At 35.6% G+C, this 24,181-nt stretch overlaps 1 protein-coding gene across 3 annotated transcripts; it reads right to left on the reverse strand.

Moving 5' to 3' along the window:
* Window positions 1–1,391: 1,391 nt before the first annotated feature.
* Window positions 1,392–19,594, reverse strand: LOC106085743 (1-acyl-sn-glycerol-3-phosphate acyltransferase alpha). Of its 3 annotated transcripts, none has more exons than XM_059367502.1 (4): window positions 19,410–19,594; window positions 16,884–17,304; window positions 3,399–3,532; window positions 1,392–3,308 (listed from the first exon to the last, which is right to left on the reverse strand). In XM_059367502.1, exons 2-4 carry the CDS (start codon window positions 17,063–17,065, stop codon window positions 2,509–2,511), a joined length of 1,116 nt encoding a protein of 371 aa, XP_059223485.1. In that variant the 5' UTR covers window positions 17,066–17,304; window positions 19,410–19,594; the 3' UTR covers window positions 1,392–2,508. The 3 variants fall into 3 exon arrangements, with proteins under 3 accessions (XP_059223485.1, XP_013105597.2, XP_013105598.2); XM_013250143.2 differs by having other exon boundaries at window positions 19,372–19,594; XM_013250144.2 differs by lacking the exon at window positions 19,410–19,594 and adding an exon at window positions 19,266–19,353.
* Window positions 19,595–24,181: the final 4,587 nt, after the last annotated feature.

Below are 24,181 nucleotides of genomic sequence, written 5' to 3' on the forward strand. Positions count from 1 at the left end.
AAAGCATTTTTCAGTAATGCAAACAATAGATGGCACTCTATCGCTGCCACTTCACACATGACAATGTATCCATGCCTTTGAATTTTACTTTTCCTTTGGGTTGATAAAAACGCAATAGCTCGTGAAGCAAACCTAAATAAATAGCTAAAAGGATCGACTCTCCTTGGAGACTAAGTAAAATCGTATATTGATGCCTCCTTTAGACGACAAAATGGCTAATAACTAGTTGTTGTTGTTGTAGCAGTGTGTTGTACACCGAGGCGGCAGCCCTTGCCGATGAAGGATTCCATCGGGTCAATCCGGTACGTACAACCGGCTGCCATGGGATTGCTAATAACTAGTGAACGAGAGGGGCTAGAAACAAAATTTTAACTATTTTAGATAGGTAGTTGACAACATATTTTATGTTAATAACCTCTATTTTGCAGTTAAGAACACAGGTTCGTCCAGCTATCCAAAACAGGATATAGGTTTTTAATTAGCCTGCATGGAAAATAGAATTTTTTCAGTCATGCATTACATTTTAAGTTTTATATCTAGCTCGTCTATTTCGCTAATTATTAAGGTTTTTATCCCGGGTAAAAAGGTAGCAACACCACAACAACAATAGATGGCGCTGTCTTATAGAAAAAATGGCAGAGTTACCAAATTTAAACGCATTTTCAACAATCGCAATGTTTCCATTCCTTTGACTTTTTTTTGGGTTAATAAAAATGGTAATAGCTAGTGAAGTAAACCTGCTAGAAACAAAATTTAAACTGTTCTGGATAGCTGAAAGGATCGACATTCTTAGGAGACTAAGTCTATTGATGACTCCTTTGGACAAGAAAATGGCTAATAACTAGTGAACGAGAGGAGCTAGAAACAAAATTTTAACTGCTTTAGATACGTAGTGGAACCCTTGCTCTTGCATTACTAAAAATGTGCAAGTTATATGAGAAAAATCGATCGACATTTTTTTTGGTTAATAACCTCTATTTTTGGAGCTTTTTTGTAAATTTTTGATTACAATCTTTTATAACAGCAACAAGGGTTCTTCCAGCTATCTAAAACAGCTGTTTTGTCTTCTAAAGAAGGAAGCGATACAGGTTTTTAATTAGCCTACATGGAAAATAGAATTTTTCAGTCGTGCAGAATAATTTAAAATTTTATATAGCTCGTCTATTTCACTAGTTATTAAGGTTTTTGTCCTGGATAAAAAAAAGAAGCAACACCACTACAATATTAGATGGCGCTGGCTAATAGCCAATGGCAGAGCTGCCAAGTTTCAATTCTTGCAGGTAAAAACGAAGGAAACAATCAATGAATATATATATATATACATCTCCCACTACGCCTGTCGCCTTGAGAATAGACCTATAGTAAGAAAACACAAAGGATGCACTTTAAAATTTAAGTTGAAATCGTTGTTTTCTTTATTTAGGAATATACAATAAATAAATTGATCTGAGTGAGTCCGGCATATGTCTAATTTATCGGTTGGTGTGGTAATTATTGGTATTGGATAATTAAACATATTTGACTACATACTTTGATTTTCTTAAATACGCCTTGTTTTCTTTTTCAATTAAAATGTTTTTGTTACAGAATTTTCTTGGTTTTTTTTACAAATTTCTTAAATTAGTTTATAAACTATTCGAACATAAAACGAAAAGAACGTGTCCCAAAAGCAACAAACTGGTGAAACAATTCAACTATCGGAAAATTGTTTTCGAAACACACTTGAATCAAAACAATTTTGTCCATGACGTAGGTGTATGATTTCTTAACCACACGACAAGTTACAGGTGTAAATGCTTATCGCATTTAATAAAAAATGTGTAGGAGTGTGTGTGTGTGTGTGTGTATGAGTGTTAAATGAAAATCACTAATTTACCACATGAGTGTCGAATGTGGAAAATAAATTTGTGTTTTTGGGCGATGATGATGATGATGAATGAAATATAAAGGAATTGCACACTAACCCTGGCTGAAATGGCAAGTTATGACACCCTTGAAGTAAATGGGTGATATGTCGAAAAATAGGAATGGGAATGATAATACTTAAAATGCAGTGTATTCGTGTGATGGCAAACTCTCAATGAAGAAATAATGATGGCCAAAGGTTGAAATTATGCGCTAAACACTAGAAATGTAAATGGAGTGTCCTCGCTTGGTAAGGAAGATAAGGAATGCAATATGTGGTAAAGGCCCTTTTCTCTGTTATTTGTATGTGGCCACAAAGTCCTCATATAGGTTCTGCTTAATCATTGCCTTGCTGAGCAATCACTAAAATCTTTGGATTTCGATCTTTATCAATAGTTGTAAGAGAGTATTCCTATATTCAACCGATGAGATAATAAAATAATATGACGTTTACTTTCTAATACATTTTGGTGTAAAAATATGTATGTGTATGGACAAAATACAAACAGAAAATACAATAAGGGGATTGTTTGCAACACAAGCACAGCTTATGGGCTTATGAAATAAATATCTTAAATTGGTATGTGCTTCTTTGGTTAAGCTCTAATGAACTAAGGTCTGCCTTTTGGTTTTGATGTTGTCTTTGTATTCGGATGGGGCGCTCGTTTCTATTTGTGTTGCTCTATTTACAATATCTTGGGCCTGACTTGTGGCTGGTGTTTTGGTCTGTTGCGATGTTGTTGGCACCGATCCCGCCTTAGGCAAATCACATGATGTAGTGCAGGCTGGCGAAGAAGTCTCAACCACTCTCTTAGGGGTTGTTGGGGGAGAAGGGTTCACAGTTGTATTGTCATCTTCGCCGTCATCGGTTTGCTCTGCAGAATTACTTTTGATTTTTATTGCTTGTGAGGCATAACGCTGCACTATTTCGCCCGATGTCTGTTTAAAAGTCTCCGACATTAGTTTGTGCACACTCTCCATAAGTTCAGGTAAGTCGTTTTTAGTCAGCCCTTCGGTGCTTATGGCTGGTAAAGTGGTGATAATGATATTGCCAGCATTCAATATTTTCTTTTTATCATTCAAGAAGGTACAATAGGAGCTGAATACCACTGGCAATATAGGTATCTGTTCTTCAATAGCCATGTGGAAAGCGCCTTTCTTGAAGTTGTGCAACTCTCCCGTATTTCGCCTCGTACCTTCAGGAAACACCCACAACTTAATGTTCTGTTTTTTTATTTTACTATTGACCTGATTCAGGGTGTCTCTGGCTTTTTCACCTCTAACACGATCGATGAATATCAAACCAGCCAACCATGCGGCCAGGCCAAAGGGCCAAGCATAAAACAGTTCACGTTTGGCAACGACAGTGCATTTATTCATTACATGCCAAATATTGAACATACCTAAGGGTGGGGGTGTTAACCAAAACAAGAATGTTACCAATACAGTTTTGTTTTTCTTTTAATGTTGTTTTCTGAATGCATCTTGCTTACCCAATACATCTAACGAGGACTGATGATTAGCCACAATAATGCAGGCCCGGTCTTTCTCCAAATGTTCTTTGCCTCGAAGTTCCCATCTGAGACCAATCAGTGTTGTTACTCGATGGCACCAGGTACTGGCCCAACTGAAAAAATTGAACACAAATATTTTTGAATTAATCAATCGTTCAGTTGTAAACATCGTAAATCAATAATTAATTCATTATTTAAGTATGATATAAGGAAGATCTTTTTAATTTTTAGTAAGCAAAATTGGAGGTCTAGAATGAAAACGCGGCCAAAGTAGTCCAACATTTCCCATGAACTTTCCATTAAGCAACAGGGGATACTTCTCCCATATCAATCAGGGCAGTTCGATTAATGTTTAAGCTCAATGAGTCCGAACGGCGTGCCGCACCACTTGGTAGAGAAGTTTCAACATCGCAGTATATCTTTCAAATGTAGCCAGCATTCGTAAAGGGATAACCACCGCATAAAAATTTTCTGATGTTCGCGACGGGATTTAAACCCAGACGCTCGGCTTCATAGGCGCACATGCTAACATCTGCGCCACGGTGACCTCCATGCGGCCAAAGTAGGCCTGAAAATAATATAATGTATATACTCCTCTTACATTTGAAGGAAAGGATTACTTTTACGGATAGATCGACAATAGTGAGAGAAACCGTGTTTTATCACTAAAGCCATGTTAGGAACATCATGTACCTAAAAAGTGCTGCCGAAAGTTGTACACCCATAGCAGTCAAGCAGAGGACAAACGCTGAGGCAACCTATGGCATTCGCTGGGGTATAAACTACTTCCTTGGAGATACCGACTTTGCGGTTGATATATGCCCCTTTTGCGCATTGCTTTGAGCACATATATTTGAAGACTTTCAGATTTGTACATAAAAAATACTAGAAACATTTTTGTAAACTCAATTAAGAGCTCGTACAAGGCAAGTTTTTATAAGTTCGTCACTTACCAACTCCCATCTCTGGATACAAAACACTTATTTTAGCTTTTTAATGAAAACAATGAAGGATTCAGAGATCTCTTACATAAATGCGTGTGAGTCGAATTTCAAGAATATTTTAGTCAATGTGAAAAAGCGTTGCCTTTTTTTTTGCACGACACTGTAGATCCAACATTACCTATATGTTCGTCTTGAGCATTTAAAACACGCATTTTTATCCGATTTCGCTGAAACTTGCAACAGTGAGTTGTGTCCAGGGGCCTAGGGCAGTCCTGCTGAATATGCTCCAGATCGGACAATATTCGCTTCCGATTCTTCCGATTTATGGGCATGACCCCATCAAAGACGCATTAATTACATGATTTCGATGAAAGATAAATATTTGGATATACCAGGTCTGAACAAAAAATAACCGTTATTTTAAATTTTTTCAAAAAGTAAATATTAGCTGTGCAATTTGCACAAATTTTTACTGGAAGTCGTTCGCGTACTTCATTTGCCAGCAGAAGAGAGCGCGAGAGAGAGCAAATTTTGGCAGTTCAAAAATAGAGATCCTGCAAATTTCCACTGGGACTTTTTTTGCCAACAGAAATTTGCAACTTTGAACAGATGTTTTGTAAAGGTCAGCTGTTTTATGAAAAGCAGCCGTCACATGAAAATACAAAAGCTAACACCAAAATGGATCAAAAAGGCAGAGTTAAGTAAAAATAAAAATATTGTTTATTGGTGATTATTAAATTTTTTTCACTTTAATTTACTTTTAATGAAGATTCAAGGCAGCAGCTAGTATTCAGGCACACAAAACACGCCAAATAAAGTTGTAATTTTTCCTCAAGTCGGTTGTTCTACATTATAGGGTAAGTGCTAAATTTGTAGATTTATTGGGAAAATCGTGAAAAATTTAAACATTGTATCCTTCCAGACATGAAGAAAACAACAATGATCGGTTTATAAGGTGTTTTGATGGAATCATCCTCATCAGAGAGCTACGATGGAATCAACACATTTCCTTTGAATTTGTTAAGGAGGGAAGATGCTGCCATGGTATTTGGTGTGTCTGGCTGGGCAGTTAAAAGTTTCGCACAGTGGGATTGGAAAAAATTAGTGTGCCAATTGTGAACGGATACAGATATCTTCAGTGATAACACAGTGTCCGTTGCCGCCACATGCCCATATAGAAAGCTCTTTCAGACTCACATCAGTGGGCGCAGCAATTTGTCTAGTCACAATATCCAGAAGCATTAGGTGGTTAGTCCAGGGCTCCTTTGTCAGTACACCAAGTGCTGCCGACATGGGATCTGAGAACGTTGTTTTCACTTGTGTGTACGTTGTTGGCATGTAAAGCAGTTGTAGTCCTATGCAGCCTTCGAAATGCATGCTGATGCTCGGCGAATGAAAATTGCCCAACGGGAGTTTTCAGACAGGCTGAGGACAGTTGTAAGGTATTCGACTCCAGACAGATCAAGATTCTTCAGCATCAGTGTAGAGCTTTCGTTTGGGATCAGCGCCTAGCAAGACTTGGCGCCGCGGATGACATTCGTAGCTTCGTGCCCTGTAAATTGTGATGGGTGTCCAGCGGCACGGAGATCACGGATGCTACGAATGGCTCTGCTTGTATTTTACAAATTAACGTTTACAAGTATCGTTAGCATTTTTTATTTAAAAACAATTGTTTTGATAAAAAAAAACAACCAAAACAAAAATCAGCTGTTGTTTTGCAAATTTTCACTGGAAGTCGTCGCGTACTTTTGCTAGCAAATTTTTTCAAAAGAGTAAAATAGCTCTTACTCTCCTGGCAAATTTTTACTGGAAAAGTACGCGAACAGACCTATTTATTCATTAATAACTATCTTGTCTTCTCAAAGTAATTCCCCGCAGATTTTTTTTTAATTTTTTTTCTGTTTTTTCCAATCCACGAAACACTGCTAAAAAACGCGCTTTTTGGTTAAACAAACCTTATTACTGTTTCTTTTGTATAGTAACAGTTTCTTTCGTATAGTAAAAAATCGAAGAGCACACTACTAAACTTTGTATCTGTCAAAAACAAGATGACAGTTTAAAATGGCTGATATTGCCAACATATATTTAACAGACATGTGTACCAACATAACAGAAATTTGAAATTAACGGTTATTTTTTGTTAATGCTGAAATTATTGGCGCCTTTAAATAACCAATAACCATAAGTGACCGCGGCGATCGGTCCTACGGACCAGGATGAACTTGCACACTTATAGGAGCTTGACGAGGATAGCTATATCTTCATGTAAATGTGACTACAACAACAACTGAAATAAGGTAACAGATGTTTTGCAACTACAAATACTGAAATTATTGACGCCTTTTAATAACCAATAACCATAAGTTCGCGCGGACATCGGACGAGCTTGACGAGGATAGCTACATCCACATGCAAATGTGGCTGCAGCAACAACTGTCCATTTTTCACATTAAACGTCTCATATATATGTATCAGAGGATCCATATGAGAATGTATGTTATGGCTTTAATAAGGTTACAAACGTTTTGCAAAAGTTAATGTTGATTATTTTTAGGAAATATATGTGGCTTATCTAGCTGCTGTGAAACTTTCCATCCTATACACATTTTACAACCTTTTTTTCGACATATGTACATACATAAGCTCATATCATCGTTTGACATAGTGGACACTTTGATTTCCATTTTTGCTCATTTCTTTCATTGATTTTATGGACAAATACTATTGAACTTATTTCTTATCTCAGACGTTTGATAGATTACAAAGAAATCACACCATGAGTTATAGATTTCTTAGCTTCATTGCAGTTTTATGGATTTCAATAAAAAAAAAAATCCACTTCGAGTACCATATCGTGCGGCTAGTGTGTGAATTTGTTTTTAAAGTTCCCAGAGAAATGATACTTATTTTCTTATCAATACCTGTATAGCGGCGTTTAATAATTTCTATTTCTATATCTTAAGTGTTTTAATTATACCATACACACTTGACAAAGAGATATGATTGTATTTCTGTATTTCCATTCAAAAGTGTATAGAAAAATTGGAAATTGAATTTTCAATTGATCTCTGAAATGTATTGAAATAGTTGAAATATTGATAAGGGATATCCCAAATTTTAAATGATTATTGTTAAAAAATGGGTATAACTGGTCTGCCATTTTAGACTTGACTATTTCAAACAAAATATGTTACATTTATTAGCCTAAGGCCATAACTGCCATATCTGCAAGACAATAAATAGCCCCTCCCACATAAAAATTACCAATAATAGCTATAAAACTACGAGCTTTAATGGGATTTCTGATTCACTTGGTTAACTGACATGTAAGGGGTCTATTAATCAATCAATCTTGTTTTCATCACTTCACCAAAAGAGTTTTTCCGATACGTAGACCTTTAAGAGTCCTCAATGATGTCATTTGACTAGACCAATAGAATTATTGTCGAATTATCAGGTTGTTGTCATTAATCATAACTTCGGCCAGCAGCTACCTTCGGGTAGCACCAGCGGTAATTGGCATTCCAAAATAATTGTTACTTGGCAGTCATGACAACTAATTACTTGGGCATAGTTTCAGGGAGTTAGTGACAAAAAAGTGGAAATATCCAAAATATAATGCGCATGCTGCCATTCAATTCCTGGGGAAGTAATAAGGAATTGAATCTTCTTTCGAATGAAATTATTCGTGTTTGTGATTTAAATTACAATGCTTGCATTTCCTATAACAATACAACAATCAGTAGCATGTAATTAAAAAGAGTAACAAGTCCAAGTGGTTATATACACACATATGATCAGGTACTAACAATTTAATGGGTCCAATCATTGAAATATAGAAATCAACTCCGGCAATAGGTAATTAAATGTAATCAACCTTTAATTATTGATTGGCTATAAAACTTTAAACTTCGATAAAACCAAGATGTTTTGTGTTAAGCTAACCTCGACTCGCAATGAGAAATTAGAAACTTTTTTTTAAATGTTTTTGCTCGATACACAAGAAAGCATTATCGATATGTCTGTTCTTGGTTATGCAGAGAGATTACCTAAAGCCTACATACACCACCACTGTGGTACAAGGTAATATGACTTTGTGCATTTGTTTGCAACGCTTAGAAGGAGAAGAGCTAGACCCATTGATAAGTATTCCGATCGACTTAGAATCACCTTCTGATTCGATTTAGCCATGTCCGTCTGTGAGTATTTGTTGTTCAATCATCACGAAATTTTGCCCAAGGGCGAACGCTATTGATTTTGGTAAAAATCTATTCAGATATAGATATAGCTCTCCTATAAATGTATACCCGATTTGCACTTAAATGGCTGTACATTTTCATCAAGAGCGGTTCAGATTGAGATATAGCTCCCATATATATGTATCGCTCGATTTGCGCTTAAATGGCAGTAGTAACTCCCATTTTCAACCGAACTGCACAAAATCTAGCACAGATTGTTTTGCTACTAATCTTGGCATATATGCGAGATTTCACTAAAATCGGTTCAGATTTGGATATAGCTTCCATATATATGTATCGCCCGATATGGACTTAAATGACCGTAGTTACTACAATTTGCAAGCAAAATTTGGCATGAATTGTTTTGTTACTAATCTTAACATACTTGCAAGATTTCATCAAAATCGGTTCAGATTTATCTATGTATCGCCCGATTCACACTTATAAGGCTGTAATAAACACAATTTGTAACCGATCTACACAAAATTTGGCACGGATTGTTTTATTACTTATCTTAACATAAATGCGAGATTTCATCAAAATCGGTTCAAATTTGGATGTAGCACCCATACACAGATTTGCACTTTTATGGCCGTAGTAACTACAATTTTTAAACGATCTGTTGAATGTCGATTCAGATTTAGATAAAGCTCTCATATACATATATATTTATCTATTGCCCGAATTTATAATTGTAAGAAAAGGTTTAGGGTATTATATAGCCGGCTCCGCCCGACTTTTGACTTTCCTTACTGGTTTTAATATAAAAATAACTAAATTTCCCATTAACATTCCATTAAGGAACTTCTCTCATACCAATGAATCGGAAAAAATTTTGCAGAAATGACAACAAGAGCACTAAAAGGACTACAAACATTACGAATTTCGTAAAAAATTAATTTACAACCTAAAAAATGCATAAGGGACAAGTCTACAAGACAAAAAAGTCCAAAGCGAAAAATGCAAAACTTTTAGTGAAGAAAACTCTCGATGCCCAGGATTTAACTCAAAAGACAGAATATCCAAAAAGGCAACAGTATTTAAGATAATTGTAATTTAAAGATAAATTAGATTTAACAGAATGGCCCACTGTGCAAAAACTAAGAGGGATGCTCGGTGCCGAGGATCGAAATCAAAAGGCAGAATAACCACAAAAAGCCACAGTATTTGAGGAGATTGGCGTTTAAAGCTAAAGTCGAAAGGCAGAAATCAAATGGCACATCGGATTATAAGGAATATATATTAATATTTTGTCGATGTAGCCTATCTTCGAAATTACCCCGCCTATGGACGAAATCATAGTATGTACTACGTTGAAGCCTCCGTGGCACAGAAGTTACTTGTCCACCTATGAATCTCAATCTCCGGGTTCGCATCCTAGCGAAGAAACCAAAAGAATTTCACCTAAATGATATAATCACGCTGCGGTATCTTAAAATTATAAAATAAAAATTGGTACAGATTAGTTTGATTAAGCTGCCACATAGATCGATTTCGCAATTTGGAAGGCGAATTTTTTAGCCGATTTCGCAAAATTTTGCATGAATGCGTTGTATAGAGAAATGGTATGATATCCTTCATATTCGTATCAAATACGTTCCATATCGCACCGTACTTTTGATAAACGTTCTAAAAAGATATACCTCTCGTTTAAGCTTCATGGTCTCATAAATGGCTTATTTTTTAACTGATTTCCCTGAAATTCGGTACCAGTAGTACACTACACCTATTTTACTTCCTTAATTCACTTCAGACATTTAGATAACATGCAATTATAGCTTACCCTTTGATCACAAAGTGCTAAACAGACCCAATATTTGAATTTTTGGATTTATGGCCTACCTTAAGCGCGAAATAATGGCTCAATGTTAACGCGTTGATTTTGATTGTCCTTCGACCTCAACGGTGCATATGTTTGGAATTATTTATTAACTTCTTGATTCCCATCCATTGGAAACACACCTTTATTTTTGAAACATTAGGTGTAATAATGGCTTTTCGAGCCCATGAACAAGTATTAATTTGTGTGTGAAAAATCACATTATCTCAAAGGATAATGTCATTTAGCTTTAACCGTACGAAAGCCTAAGTGGAACATTCTTACTAGTGTGCAAAAGCCATTGGTGAATCTAATATATATTGGAATACGAAGTAGAAAGACTTGATGTGCAGTTGTGTGTCCAATGTTCGCAAATTATGGCTGGCACCATTGAAACCCCAGACTATTATAAAGAAAAAAAAAAATAAACAAAAGATGCCATAAAAATTTACCGTAAACTTGACAGCTTTTGTATCGACTATTCCGCCATGAGATATACATATGTAAGTATATTGGCAACACTAATTTGTTATGCCATCAAACAATTGAGAACAATACACACTTTCAAAATACCGCCAAAACAATTAGAGAACGCTCTATTGGTTTATCAAATAGTAGTTAATTATGCACGAACATACATATTATATTTTTGCATTTTCCGAATCGAGTGACGACTCTAGGTAATTAAAGCTGTTTGTACTTTCCTCATTTGTTCATAAATAATAACAAAAAACGAACATTCACAAACACATGCACACATTTGTGTGTATAAGAGCAGGTCCATAAATAAAATCATGAAAGCAGCCACAAAACGGGCCTAATAAAAGCATAAACATAAAATAAAACCTAAAAAAGAGAAAATTAACAAAAACCTACAGTGTTTTTAGTTTAGATGCTGGCGATTGCGGGTTCATATTTATTAGTTTCATGATTAAAAATGTTAATTTAGTTATCGTTGTTCAAATGTTCGGAAATGATGACGGCCACCGAAACGAGGATGTCCGCCAATGACGCTAAACGCTTGGGGTTCGAGTCCTGATGATAACAAAATATTGTGATAACAAAACATTGTGAGGTATTATGCCATGCAAAAACTTCTCCGAAAAGTGAATACGCAGTTCGGACTCGGCTATAATGGACGCTAGATAACGTTAACAAACAAACGGCGCTTTATCAAGTCAAGTTTGTTGTTGTCGCCAGCGCACTAAACGTAAATTCGAATTTCAACAGAGACTTTGAAACGTCAGCACAACATTTTAGTGTGGTTCACAACCGGATACTAAAACTTAACCAGTGTGATGGAAAAATTAGAATAAAAGCTTAAATTGAACGAAACAGCCCATCCTAATATACAATATACACATTTTATAAATCCTGAATTGTTGCGAACTTATTTGTTTGGTGATATCAAAAGGGAAAGCGTTAGGCGAAATATTGTCTTCACATCTGTTACACAAAAATGTGAATTAAATGTTATGGCCACATATGGCCCGTATAGCGAAGTAAAAAAGCGGTAAACGTCGAAAATGTCATACTCGTATTCTGCTGAAAAACGTTTAAAATGTAGTAAATGTCACGAAAAAGCTCTACTACTTGTTAAGTTTCGGCATCATATCGTTATTTTAGATATAAAATTTTTTAAGATACAGTCGATTTTCATTAAGAAAAGTTAATTGGTCGTCAGTTGAGTAAAAATCAAATAATAAAAATCATCAGGCACGGCTTCATGTGTCATTATGGCATCACATGTATTGCAAATTGCAAATTTTGCCCATGAACAATCCACTAAGGAACAGGGGCAAACTTCTCACATATCAATGAGTGCAGTCCGATTAAATTTTAAGCTCAATGATAAGGGGCCTCCTTTTTATAGCCGACACCGAACGGCGAGAGGCAGTGCGAGACCTCTTTGGAGAGAAGTTTTACATGGCATAGTACCTCACAAATGTTGCCAGCATTAGGAAAATTTTTTCTGATGGTCTCGCCAGGATTCGAACCCAGGCGTTCAGCGTCATAGGCGGACATGCTAACCTCTGCGCTACGGTGGCCTCCCATCACATGTATTATATTTCGGAAATATAAGTCAAATATGTCATAGGCTTTTAGTTTAATATGTTTGAAAGAGACTGAACGAAAGTGGGTTTGGAAGTAAATGGAGATAAGACAAAGTGGATGATATCAACTCTTACAAAGTCCTGTAAACCCGAGCAGAGTAGTGGATGTTGTTGTAGCAGTTTTTTTGTTTCTATCTTTCGTCTACTTAATTCTGTTGAGTATCCAGATCCAGAAACTCTGCGACTAAAATGGGGTGCGTCCAGAGGGATCTGGGTCTGGCTGGGCAGGTTAACAGGTGACATGTATCGTACTGTCCCTGGTCACAATCGGGACATACATCCTGCACGTTGGCATCAATCCTTGCTCTGTAGAAATTGAGGCGACTGCATCGGCCGGATTGTAATTAATCCAGAACTACTCTGGTTTGCCGGGAGAGGTCAATTTTTTCAGGTGCAATGGGCGCCGGTCGTTCTCCAAGAACCACATTCAGTAGGTAGTGTTGTTGTTGTAACAGTGTGTTGTACCGGAATAGAAGTATTCAATTCTTATTTGAGTAGTATTCAATTCTGCAATTATTTAGTTTATTGTTAACAAATTTTATATTGATTAATTGGCGTCTTATAAACCACGAGCTGTATGCGACGATAGCATAGTTAAACACATCAAAAAAAGGTAAACGCAAAAGGGGAAGACCAAAACTTCGTCCCGGCAGGGGATAAGGACTATGAACACCGCACAGGCTGGAACTTTGAGCTCTGATCTGAGCTGCGAGCTACCAGACGCGTCCACAGCTTGCGGATAGTGGGATGCTTCGTATACGGAGATATTGCATGTATGGAGAGTTTCAGTGAGAGAACGGGCAGCACCGGTTCTTGCTTAAATACTGAGTGCCTGTAATGTTCGATATGGCAAAGCAAATTTTGTTGGCGCCTTTAAATAACCGATGGCCATTAACGAATTTACTCATCTTCAGTTGTTTGACGAAGAGCCCTACTTCCAAATGCAATGTGACTACAACAACAGCCAAAACATCGATGTAGTGACCAAATGGAGAGCGACATTACGAATCTGGGTGTCAGAAATTGGAGAAGAAGGGCAGAAGAAAACTGCTCGCATGTCAAAAATGGTGGATAACTCTATAATTTAAAAGGAAAAGCTTTTGATTTTTTCAAAGTTCATTGTTAAAATCAATTTTTTTTATAAAAAAAAATTAGCTATACATGACTTTCGGGTCTTAAACATTCAAAATTAATTCGGAACTTTGAATTGGGCTGGCTATCTATGGTCAACGTTCGTTTTTCTTAAAGTTTTCCCCCAGAGAATAGAACTAGGCAATATTTAGATAACAAGTTTCGTTCAATGTCAATAGGTTTACGTTAGTTGGTTTAAAGTACACAATATGGGTTATCTCAAAGAAACGTGATGAATTAATTACAGACAGCTGAAGTTGCTAACCTTTAAACCAACCAACCAATTAAATAACAAAGTAAATAAATATTCTCTGTATTCACATTTGGCGTATGCTCAAACACTACTACTACTATATATTAACTGTAATTAATTCCGCACAAGTTACATACAACGAGATATAAGTTATTGAACATTCAATATAGGAAATTTGGGTCTGATCCATGTGCTAAACACATATGTCGATGCGCCCTGAACGTGTTGAAATGACGTAAATCGTATTATTGACTAGCTAAGCATTAAATTTGAAAAACTGTGCGTCAACTAACTTGTTAGAGTGGCACAAACGTTTCCGTCGTATTAAATCTAACTATTTGGGATAATAACCAATGATCTTATATTAAGAGCAAAGGCCAATAAAGAAAATACAAGGTGTGGGGTTCATCGTCATCACGAGAGACTCAGCTGAGGGCTACTGGCGAGTCCACAGGTTACGGATAGTGGCATTTTAGGCAGCGACTTCGCGTACGACCTCAAACATCTATGCCAAGTATGGTGTGAATCAGTCTATAACCTCATATTACTCCCACATAAACTTATCTCTCAATTTGGCTTGCACCATATTATATAAACTTCTAGCTGAGGATCATCGACATGATTCAGACGGAGATGATTCAAACCGCAACGCAGATGATTCAAACCGCAAAGTAAATACACGACCATATAGTAAATTATCAAACTAGATTGAATCCCCTTGAATCCCACAAGTTCCAGTCCATGGAAATGCAGTTTTGGTATAAGCTACTTTAACATACATTTTTTCCTATAACATATAAACACAGGTAACAAAAATATTTACATACATACCTCTCTCAATGAAAAACAGACATTTTTATTCACAAAGTTGACACAAACGCAAATGTATAACCTGTTTGAAAATGCAAAAAACATGGTATTGCTTAGCAGGTACCCGCTGAAGCAAATGTTGGGGTTGACAGCTTACAGCGGTTCTTCTGGCCCGAGTCAATCAATATAGGATCTATCACAAACATACCACTAAGATCAGAGACATGTTTGTGATCAATTGAGATTTCTTTTGCCGTTTTTAAACAAGTTAATAATTGGGTTTTAAGGCGCTAGATCGTCCATTTTGCCCATAGTGCTTCCTAGTTACATTAAATACTCATTCTGCCTTTCTCTGGCCCCGATTCTTAGAATGTCTATCTTGAATGGTCACAGTTGTGATTACATTTCTACGAAGATTGAAAATTTATCCACGAACATATCAATAAGAAACGGAGGACACTTCACGCCAATTATTTTTTTAGTTCGATTCTATATTTGAAGATATAAGTAAAATAAAATAATGGCAACCTCCGTGGCATAGAGGTTGGCACATTCGTCTATGACGCTGAACGCCAAGGTAAAAATCCTCTTTAGAATAATAGACACATTTTCAGCGCCCCTAATAGTAATGAGGTACTATGTACCTCATGGCTATTATCTACAGAAATGGCCCATTTATCATTGATATGCATACATATAAGAAATTTGCCCCCTGGTCCTTAACGAAATGTTAGTGGGCAAATTTGCAATATGTTAAATAAATTGATGATTTCAAAATTAAAATTTTACTAAAAATTATTGACGTATTTTTTTGGTTTTATTTTTGAATAAACGAGATTTTTAGTAGAAGCTTAAGTAAATAATAGATCAAATTTTGCAGCTGCTCACATATGGACAGGATTCACTAATAGAAGGTTAGGTCACATGCAAAACACAAAGTGGATAGGCCCCATAAACATCATTAAGGATGTCAAATCTGACGATTGAAAATGTCATCATATAGGAGAAAACGTAAACAAAGAATGAATGTAAAAAGAGAACAAGTTGACATCCTCAATGCCAAGTACTGCCAAATATTAAAAAAAAAGTATATCGGCTGATCGCTTGGCTTAACCTTATTCAGTGAATCCTGACATATGGATATCCTTCTGTATAATAGCTTTATTTAAGTTCAAGATAATGTCACAATTTTTAAGCTATATCTCAGGTAAGTATGGTTTAAAACCCCGTTTACACTGCTCTTTAAATTTGGGTTGATCATCTGTTTTTCCTTTATAAAATCTTCTGACGAGAGCCTTAAATACAGATTTGAAGAGCAGTGTAAACGGGGTTTAATTTTAATTTGTTGTGCTTTAATTAATTTCATAAATTTTGGTGTCTTCTCATAATGAAATCAATTTTCAATTTTATTGTAAATAGTAAAAGTGCACCAAAGAAAGGAGGTTTTTATTTCATTTGAAAATTTAACAGCAAATTTCGGTAATTATTTTATTTTTCTTTAAAGCATGCAGCTCTGCCGAAAAAAAATTAAATAAATCAAATCTACGGCAAAAAGAAAAAATATACATTTTGGAAGCTACGACTGCGGAATCCCATGATTACGCCATAGTTTCCTTCACGAGAAAGGAAATAATGCGTATTTAGAAAAGTGCAAACGATGCAAACTGAATGCCATTGAGAGCAGAATTCTGCTTGTGGCATATTCTTAGATATACCAATTTGCAACGACAAGTTCTCAACTGGAAATACTCCAAATTCTATAACTTAAATGTAAACTGAAAGTTACACCTTAAATCAAAAACATGAAATGACGGCTTAAATGATTATAACAGAGATGCATCGACTGGCTTTATTCATGTCCCTTGTCTATCACCAGCAGATGGAGGAAAAGACGCATATCTTGAGTGAAACACTCAAACTATCAGTCAACAGAAGCTATAGTAGATTTTAAAACCGACCATGCTTTACAAATATTCAGCAGCTGGCGAAAAGGAAAAACAACTACTCAGCCTAGCACTAAGGCAGATGCATTGAAGGAAAACACTTAAAAATGGTCAAATGATATCGATTTTTATACATAACCACAAAACATTTGCAAAATTCATCCAGATGATATTTTTAATTATTAATTAGTTAGCAAATAAATAATACTTACAGTAAATTGCGAACATCGCAGGGTCGAAATAGAAATGCCGGTATCAGGACAATTGAATTGAATGAAACGATGCCATAATATATGAGAAATTTGAAGTAATAACGAAAAATATGACTGGACTCGTACAAAAACGGCAACATCAGCAGCACTATTAAACCAAATAGCTCGATGTACGAGGTCATTTTGTAGAAAAAATCTATTTTTATGCTACTCAGCCTAGTTCTGCATGAGGACAGGCGCGACGCAAAGCAGCAGTAGGATGGATTTTTGGAATAGGACTTCTTCGATGATTTTTTAATAGAGTAGTTGTAGTTGATTCGTATTTTATTGTAGATATTCTGGTCACTTTACAAATTTTATATCATTCATTTATACTGATATGGTACATGTACTGAATTTATGTGTTAAAGTTTAGTTTGCACTACAATAAAATTAAAAAATTAAATTTAAAACAAAGTATGTGGTAAAGGTTCAAAAATTTCTTGCTTTTTTAGTTCAGATGCATATGTTTAAGTTGGTTTTATAAGTCTTAATGATTGTTAATGCAAAATTAGCGCTTTTAAATCACGTTGCTCTAATAATTCCTGATGTTTTCAAATGCTGTTATCCTAAAAAGTATTTGTTTTCTTTAATGAATGACAAAGCTCCGTTGAAATATACCGAGCTCTAACAGTCTAGCGCTAACAGATATCTTTCTACGCCAATTTAGACAGGTGTTGTGTTTTCGTATCAGTGACATGACGAATCTAGCAATGTCCCTCTGTCTGTTGAAATCACGCTAGTCTTTACAAAAAGAAATATTGAGCTGATACTTGGCACAGCTTCTTATTTGTACACAGACAGGATAAGTCCCCATATAGACCGATTTTCAGATTTAAGGTCTCAGGTCCATTAAAGCTAAATTTAGTATCCAATTTCGCTTAAATTTGGTACATTGAGTTTGTTAGGCCTCTCGACATACTTATCCTATACGGCCCAGATCGGTCCAGATTTAGAAATAGCTTCCATATAGACCGTCCTCTCGATTTATGGTCTTGGGTTCATAAAATATGCATTTATTGCCAGATTTCGCTGTAATTCCGACAGTGCGTTTTATTACGCCTCTCGACATCCTTGTTTCAATTGACCCGGGTCGATCCCGATTTGGACATAGCTGACATATAGACCGATCGCTCGATTTAAGGTCTTGGGCCCATAGTAGGCTCGAGCTGTGTTAAGCTCCTCAGCATCCCTGTTCAATATTGGCCCAGAATGGTCCAGATTTGAATATAGTATCCATATATATTGATCTCCCGGTTTAAGGTTTTAGATCAATAAAAGGTGAATGTATTAATCGATTTTGCTGACCCTCGAGATTCGTACCGATTATGGTTAAGATGGTCTTTATTTGGACGTAACTGCCATCTGTACCCATCTCTCATTTTAAGGTTTTGGGCTCATAACAAGCGTATTTTTTGCTCGATTTCGCTGTAATTTGGTATGCCGGGTTGTGTTAGGCGTTTCGACATCCCCTATTACGCTGAATTAGGCACAATGATTTGCCTAGCTCATAGTAACTTTATCTTTTTATGGACCTATCTGGTTTAGTTTTAGTAAAGGGAATTTACGCCAAACCGGACAAAATTGGACGTCAATCGTGTCCAATCGAAGGCCCACTTTTAATGGGGCCTATATCCAAATCTGAACCGATTTGACTCATTTGCAATCAATAAGAATTATTTGTACATTTCACTTGGATATCTCTATTCATTCGCCCGCTATCGCGAATTTCACAGGTGGACGGACGACCGGATATTGCTAGATCGACTAAGAACGTTAAGACGGTTAAGAATATACATATGTACTTTATGACGTCGAAGATCAATATTTCGAGGCGTTCCAAACGAAATGACTCGATTGGCATAGCCCCAGACTATGGTTAAACAAATGATTTTACGCGGCTGGTTAAACAAATTCCAGTCTATACAGCAGGGTACTCTGTTCTGCATTTACAATTTTATTAGAGCCAATAAGGTGCCTAGTTTTGTTTAGAACAAAGCATATTGATTGGCGTTTTTATTCGTTCCGTTTACTATATTAAGGAGCCACTGTTTCACGGTTTGTATGTTGTATGCTCGACACATATGAAGGAAGTAATAAAAATAAATTAACAACTAATAAAATTAAAAGCAAAGCAATATTGAAAAGGAGCGTCAGTGTAAATAAAAGAAAGGACACTGACTTTAAAAAATATATATAAATAAATGGAACAGATCGACAAGTGAAAACGTAAAAAAGAACAAAAAATTAAATTTGATGCATGTCAAATCCTTTGTTCGTAGTCAGAAAACTAATTACGACCCGTAGATTGCATGCATTTTTTTCTTAGCACAATTTGTTCACTTCTTTCTTTTAAGAATTGGCGATGGGCAATTTAAAACAGCAACCCGGCAGTGTTTGTGTGTGTGTTTGAAACTTGTGTCTTATTTCATATTTGATTGATTTTTACATGATTTTTTTTTTTGCGCTGCGTTAGATATTTTCTACCGTGATATTATGTTTGATCTGCTTATCGACAAAAACAAAAGAACTTTTTTCGCTCTGATAACGCTTTTCTTATAGAATGTAGTCTAAACTTAAACTTTTTTTATTTATTGCATTTTGTTCTTGTTGTTGGTTAGTTACAAGCGCGACGACGTCGACGTCGTTCTGCCGTTTTGATATGGGGGGTTGTTTTTATGTTTTTGGTCCAGTTAGTGACATATGTATAGTAGAGTAGTAGAGTTGCGCATTTGACAGCTGATGATTTTAACAGGGATGATGGTTTGAAAATGGCATAAAACATATGCCAAATAGGTACTATTATTGTCAAGAAGTACCATCTTTGCTGTAGAATAGGAATCAAGGCTGGAAGTAATCATTACAGACAGGTTAGTTCTGGGTAAGCGCCTGCGAAGCGAAATCTAGTCCTTTCGTGAGACACGTTGGAACTAGTACTCAGTGTAACGAATAGTAAAAATTTATTAGAAACTTAATGCACAGCTTTTAAAAAGTCATTAGTATACCAGTTGTATAAGACATGCTGTAATTGTATGCAAAGATGGAAAGCTATACATGACATAAAACAATAAATTAAATTTCTCCTAAGCTGAGTATTCTGTTCAGCTTTTCAAGCGGAATGTTGTCAAACTCCATATAAAAAAACGTCGGCGAAACGCTGGAGGAAAATAGGTGAAAAGTAGTACTCTGTTTATAGCGAGGAAAATAAATGAAAATATGGAAATAAAAAGAAAACATAACTGTCAATTTTCGCTCGCGGTACAATTCAAGATTTCCGCGACTATTCCGAAAGCAAAATAGAATACCAACCCCTAAGCATTGTACAAGAATTTAAAGGTATGGTCAATTTTTTTAATTTGACAAATTTCCTAACGTCAAACATTTATGTGTGTGCTCTCATGTATATGTGTGTTGTTTAAATGAAAACAAAATACTGAGCGTTGGTTGTATTTTTGAGCCTGGAGGCCCCCAAACGGGCCTTGCCCCCTATCAAACGAAAAGACGCAGAACATAGGCAATATGGTAGTCAAATTAAAGGAAATTTTGCGTAAAATACGAATATGGAAAATAAGTTAAAAAAAAGTGCCCATACCGTGTGTGACAGGGGGAGTTTTGAAAATTGGAGCCCTATTTTGCCGTAAACAAGTGAAATGAAGGCTAATATAGGCAATATGGTACTCAAATTAAAGGAATTTTTACGTAGAATACAAAAAAAGTACACCCTTCCGTTGGGGAAGGGGAAGCCATATAAAAAAACAGAAAAGCCTTTTTACATTAATACTAAAAAAGAAGAAAAACATGGTAAGCAACGCTTATTTCAAAAAATCAAAAAAAAAGCGTAGTTTTAAATTCTGGGTAAATTTTTCAAATTTGAGTAACCCAAACCAATGAGAAGAGGTAACTCATACAAAAAATGGTCAGTTCCGCGAGATTATAATGTACTCACAACAATAAAAGTCCTAAAGGGCTAAAGGGGATTAAAATCTTACTATCGCCTCCACGCGGTAATTTCCGTAAACTGAACTTTTGCCGATTTCGTTGAAAAAGTGATGAATTTAACGTATCACACTTGGATGGAATTTGATTCAAGATTTATGGTTCGAAACAGGAGGGCAGGACACTATAGCTGGCCTAGAGACAAGGAATAGATAATGTTTGAAAAAGTTTATATACCACGTCAAAGAGGTGGCATGAATCAGTTTTTTGTGGAACAAGTTTCCAGATTATTTTGCTAAGAAACGAGGGCAGGACTAAATATAATTCCATCGTAGAGACAAGTTGCGAAGTTTGTTCAAAAAAAGTTAAACTGGTGGCGTGTACATTGTGTTTCCTGGTTACGGTCTGGGGTCAAACATATAACACGTTGGCATCAATCTCAGGAGTTGAGGCGGCTGCATTGCCGGAACGCAATTGCGCCAGAAATACTCTGGTTTTCCGGGGGAGGCTAACTTCCTCATGTGCAATGTGGGTGGCGGTCGATCTCCAAGGTAGCTGTTCCCCGCTTCTGTTATCGTGTGTGCGTGGATGCTACCCGCCTGAAACGCAGCGTGATCTAAAGTTTTATCCAGTAGTGCTGAACCTCACGCTCATGTAAATCCTTTCCGATATTTATGGGCGAAACAATTAAAGGTGGTCTCATTTGTACCACAACCACAAATCATATGGTGCGATCTGATCGTACTTTTGTCAGCACACGCAAAGAAATGTGTGTGCGTGTGTGTATACGAGTACATGCATGAGAATATGCGAGAAAGGAGATAACAACAAAGAGAATGAAAACAAAAATCTGTCATCTAAATACCGTCAAATCTGGCCAGCTGTTCGTGTGAGACCACCTTCTTAAATCCGCCTTGATTAAAAAGGAGGAAAAGAACTTGAATTTGACATGTCACAGATAAATAAACAGGGTGACATACAATTTTTAATGTTTATGCTTTATTTTAGCTAACGAATGGGGCAACTGGAAATAAAACAAATCATTTATTTATTTTTTCCTGCTTTATTTTATTTTTTGTATTACATTTCACATGGATGTACATTGAAGGTATTTATGGTTGATTATTATGTATTATGTTTCGAAATACTTAAAATAATTCTGCAGTAATTTTGGAATTGTTGACATATATAGATTTACACAAAATGAATCTAAATAGGGGCGGCTGTTGATTTTTTTTGTTTTTGGTTTGCGGAGGAGCGGGTAGATCGGTAGCCATTAATATTGTTTAGGGGTCGTGGCTGTTTAAAGGATTTCACAATACACAAATTACTGTTAATTTTATAAATTTTGGTTTTGTTACTTCGTTTGTTTAGAATAAATTTAGGAAAACATGTATGTTTGTAATAGTATGTAGTTGTAGGTTACAATGACGAGTTGTTTATAATTTTGTTTTGCAATAAAGTGAGACCATTGAATTTTATTGAATATTTATTTGCATGTTTTGTTTTTTTTGTTTTTGTTTTTGTTTTTGCTATATATAAAGGTTTAGTTAGCCAAATATTCGGAGTTTGTTGTATATTTCATATTGATGAGAGTTTTTTCAGTTAAATTTTTTGTTCATGAGTCATGACTATTTCCTAAATAACTTTTGGTTTTGTTTTTTGCTTTTGCACATACACATAAACATCAAATCATTAAGTAAATATATATTTTATGGGATTCCCCTTCGGTAACTTGCGTTATTTTTTTTCTGTTTTTATAGTCGCCTCCTATGTTTTTTTAGTGTTTACTGTAATTGGTAATCATTTTCGGGCAAAAAAACACATAAATAAACGTATGGATGTGCAAACTAAACTCGTTAATATTTAGTCAGTAACCATTTTTTGTTGTTGTAAGTATGTATGAAGTGTATATTGGTTTTGTTTTTGTTTTTTTTTATATTTAGGACATATTTTTAGAAACTTGCGATTTTATTAAATATGGAACTTAATGCGGGAACTTTTGCATCTAGAGAATAGTTGCTTTCGGTATTTTATCCTTTATCTTTGTGGAAATCTGGACATTGGTTTTGCAGTTTTGTTTTGTTTTGTTTTTTCTTGTTCGTGAGATTTGTTGTTATCTTTTTTACGATTCTATAAATGCAGTATAATTTAATTTTACACAAATATTTGTGTGTATGCACGTTCTTGTGTTTTTTCTTTTTAATATATAAGTTTACTTTTTAATGAAAATTTGAGGTAGATTTATATTTTCTTTTAGTAAATGCTTGTTATAGGTTCAAAAATATTGTTGTTTATAAAAGTTAGCTGTTTAAGTTTTGTTTTTAACTCAATTGGGAGGTCCGTTTAGGGGTTTGGCTTAATTATATTGGCTTAGGAAACGTGAAAAAATATTCGTTGTGTTGTTTTATCCTCAAAAACTAAACGAAATAAAAAAAGTAAATAAATAAATCATACGTTGTCTTACAAATCTACATAAATTGATGTTTGCCCATGTGCAACAACATCTGTCTCTGTCCAAAAATGCGTTTTCCTGCAAATGAAGAAGAGCAAGTCAACCGAAACCTAACAAGAATCTTTTTGATCACATATATATGTATGTGTGTATGTATGTACATACCATGACATAATTAACAGGTAGTGTACCTTTAGGTTAGGTTTAAGTGGCAATCTGCCATCAGACTCACTTAGACGTTTTCGTCCAATGTGAATACCACAGGAACAGAAAAAGGAACTCGAGTTCCTACAAGTTGAACCATCCAAATCGCTTAAAAACGCCCAATAACTTGCGAATGTTCACATCCGCTAAATCAGACAGGTTCTCAAAGAAATGAGAAAACAGCTGAATATTATTTTTTTTTCTCGCGAAGTGCACTATCTGTCAAACAGTTTTGTTTGGGCGTGTGTATTATGGTTAAGAACCATAACTTACACAAACAACGAAACAAAATGGCGCGAACTAGTAACATACTCAAAATCAGAGTAGCACTAATCACTTATTTTGACAGATGGTGCACTCAATATTTTGTTGTTGGGCAACTGCCACTACCTGTAAATGAATATATCTTGGTACACACATATATGCCGCACTTAACTAAATGTAGCCTTGCGTAAGTCTGTTAGTTGATTGCAATTCGGCCATCCTTGATATTTGCACTTCCCAAATTATTCATTTCGTTTAAACTTTTGCAAACTAAATTTATAAAATTATACAATAAATGAATGAAAATGCACAACAAAAAAGGAAACAAGGGCAACCGCAACCAATATGACTATTCTGCAAAAAGAAAGAAGAACAACAAATGCTTCAACAAAATAATACA

Source organism: Stomoxys calcitrans, chromosome 4, assembly GCF_963082655.1.
Source record: "Stomoxys calcitrans chromosome 4, idStoCalc2.1, whole genome shotgun sequence".
Classification (NCBI taxonomy): Eukaryota; Metazoa; Arthropoda; class Insecta; order Diptera; family Muscidae; genus Stomoxys; species Stomoxys calcitrans.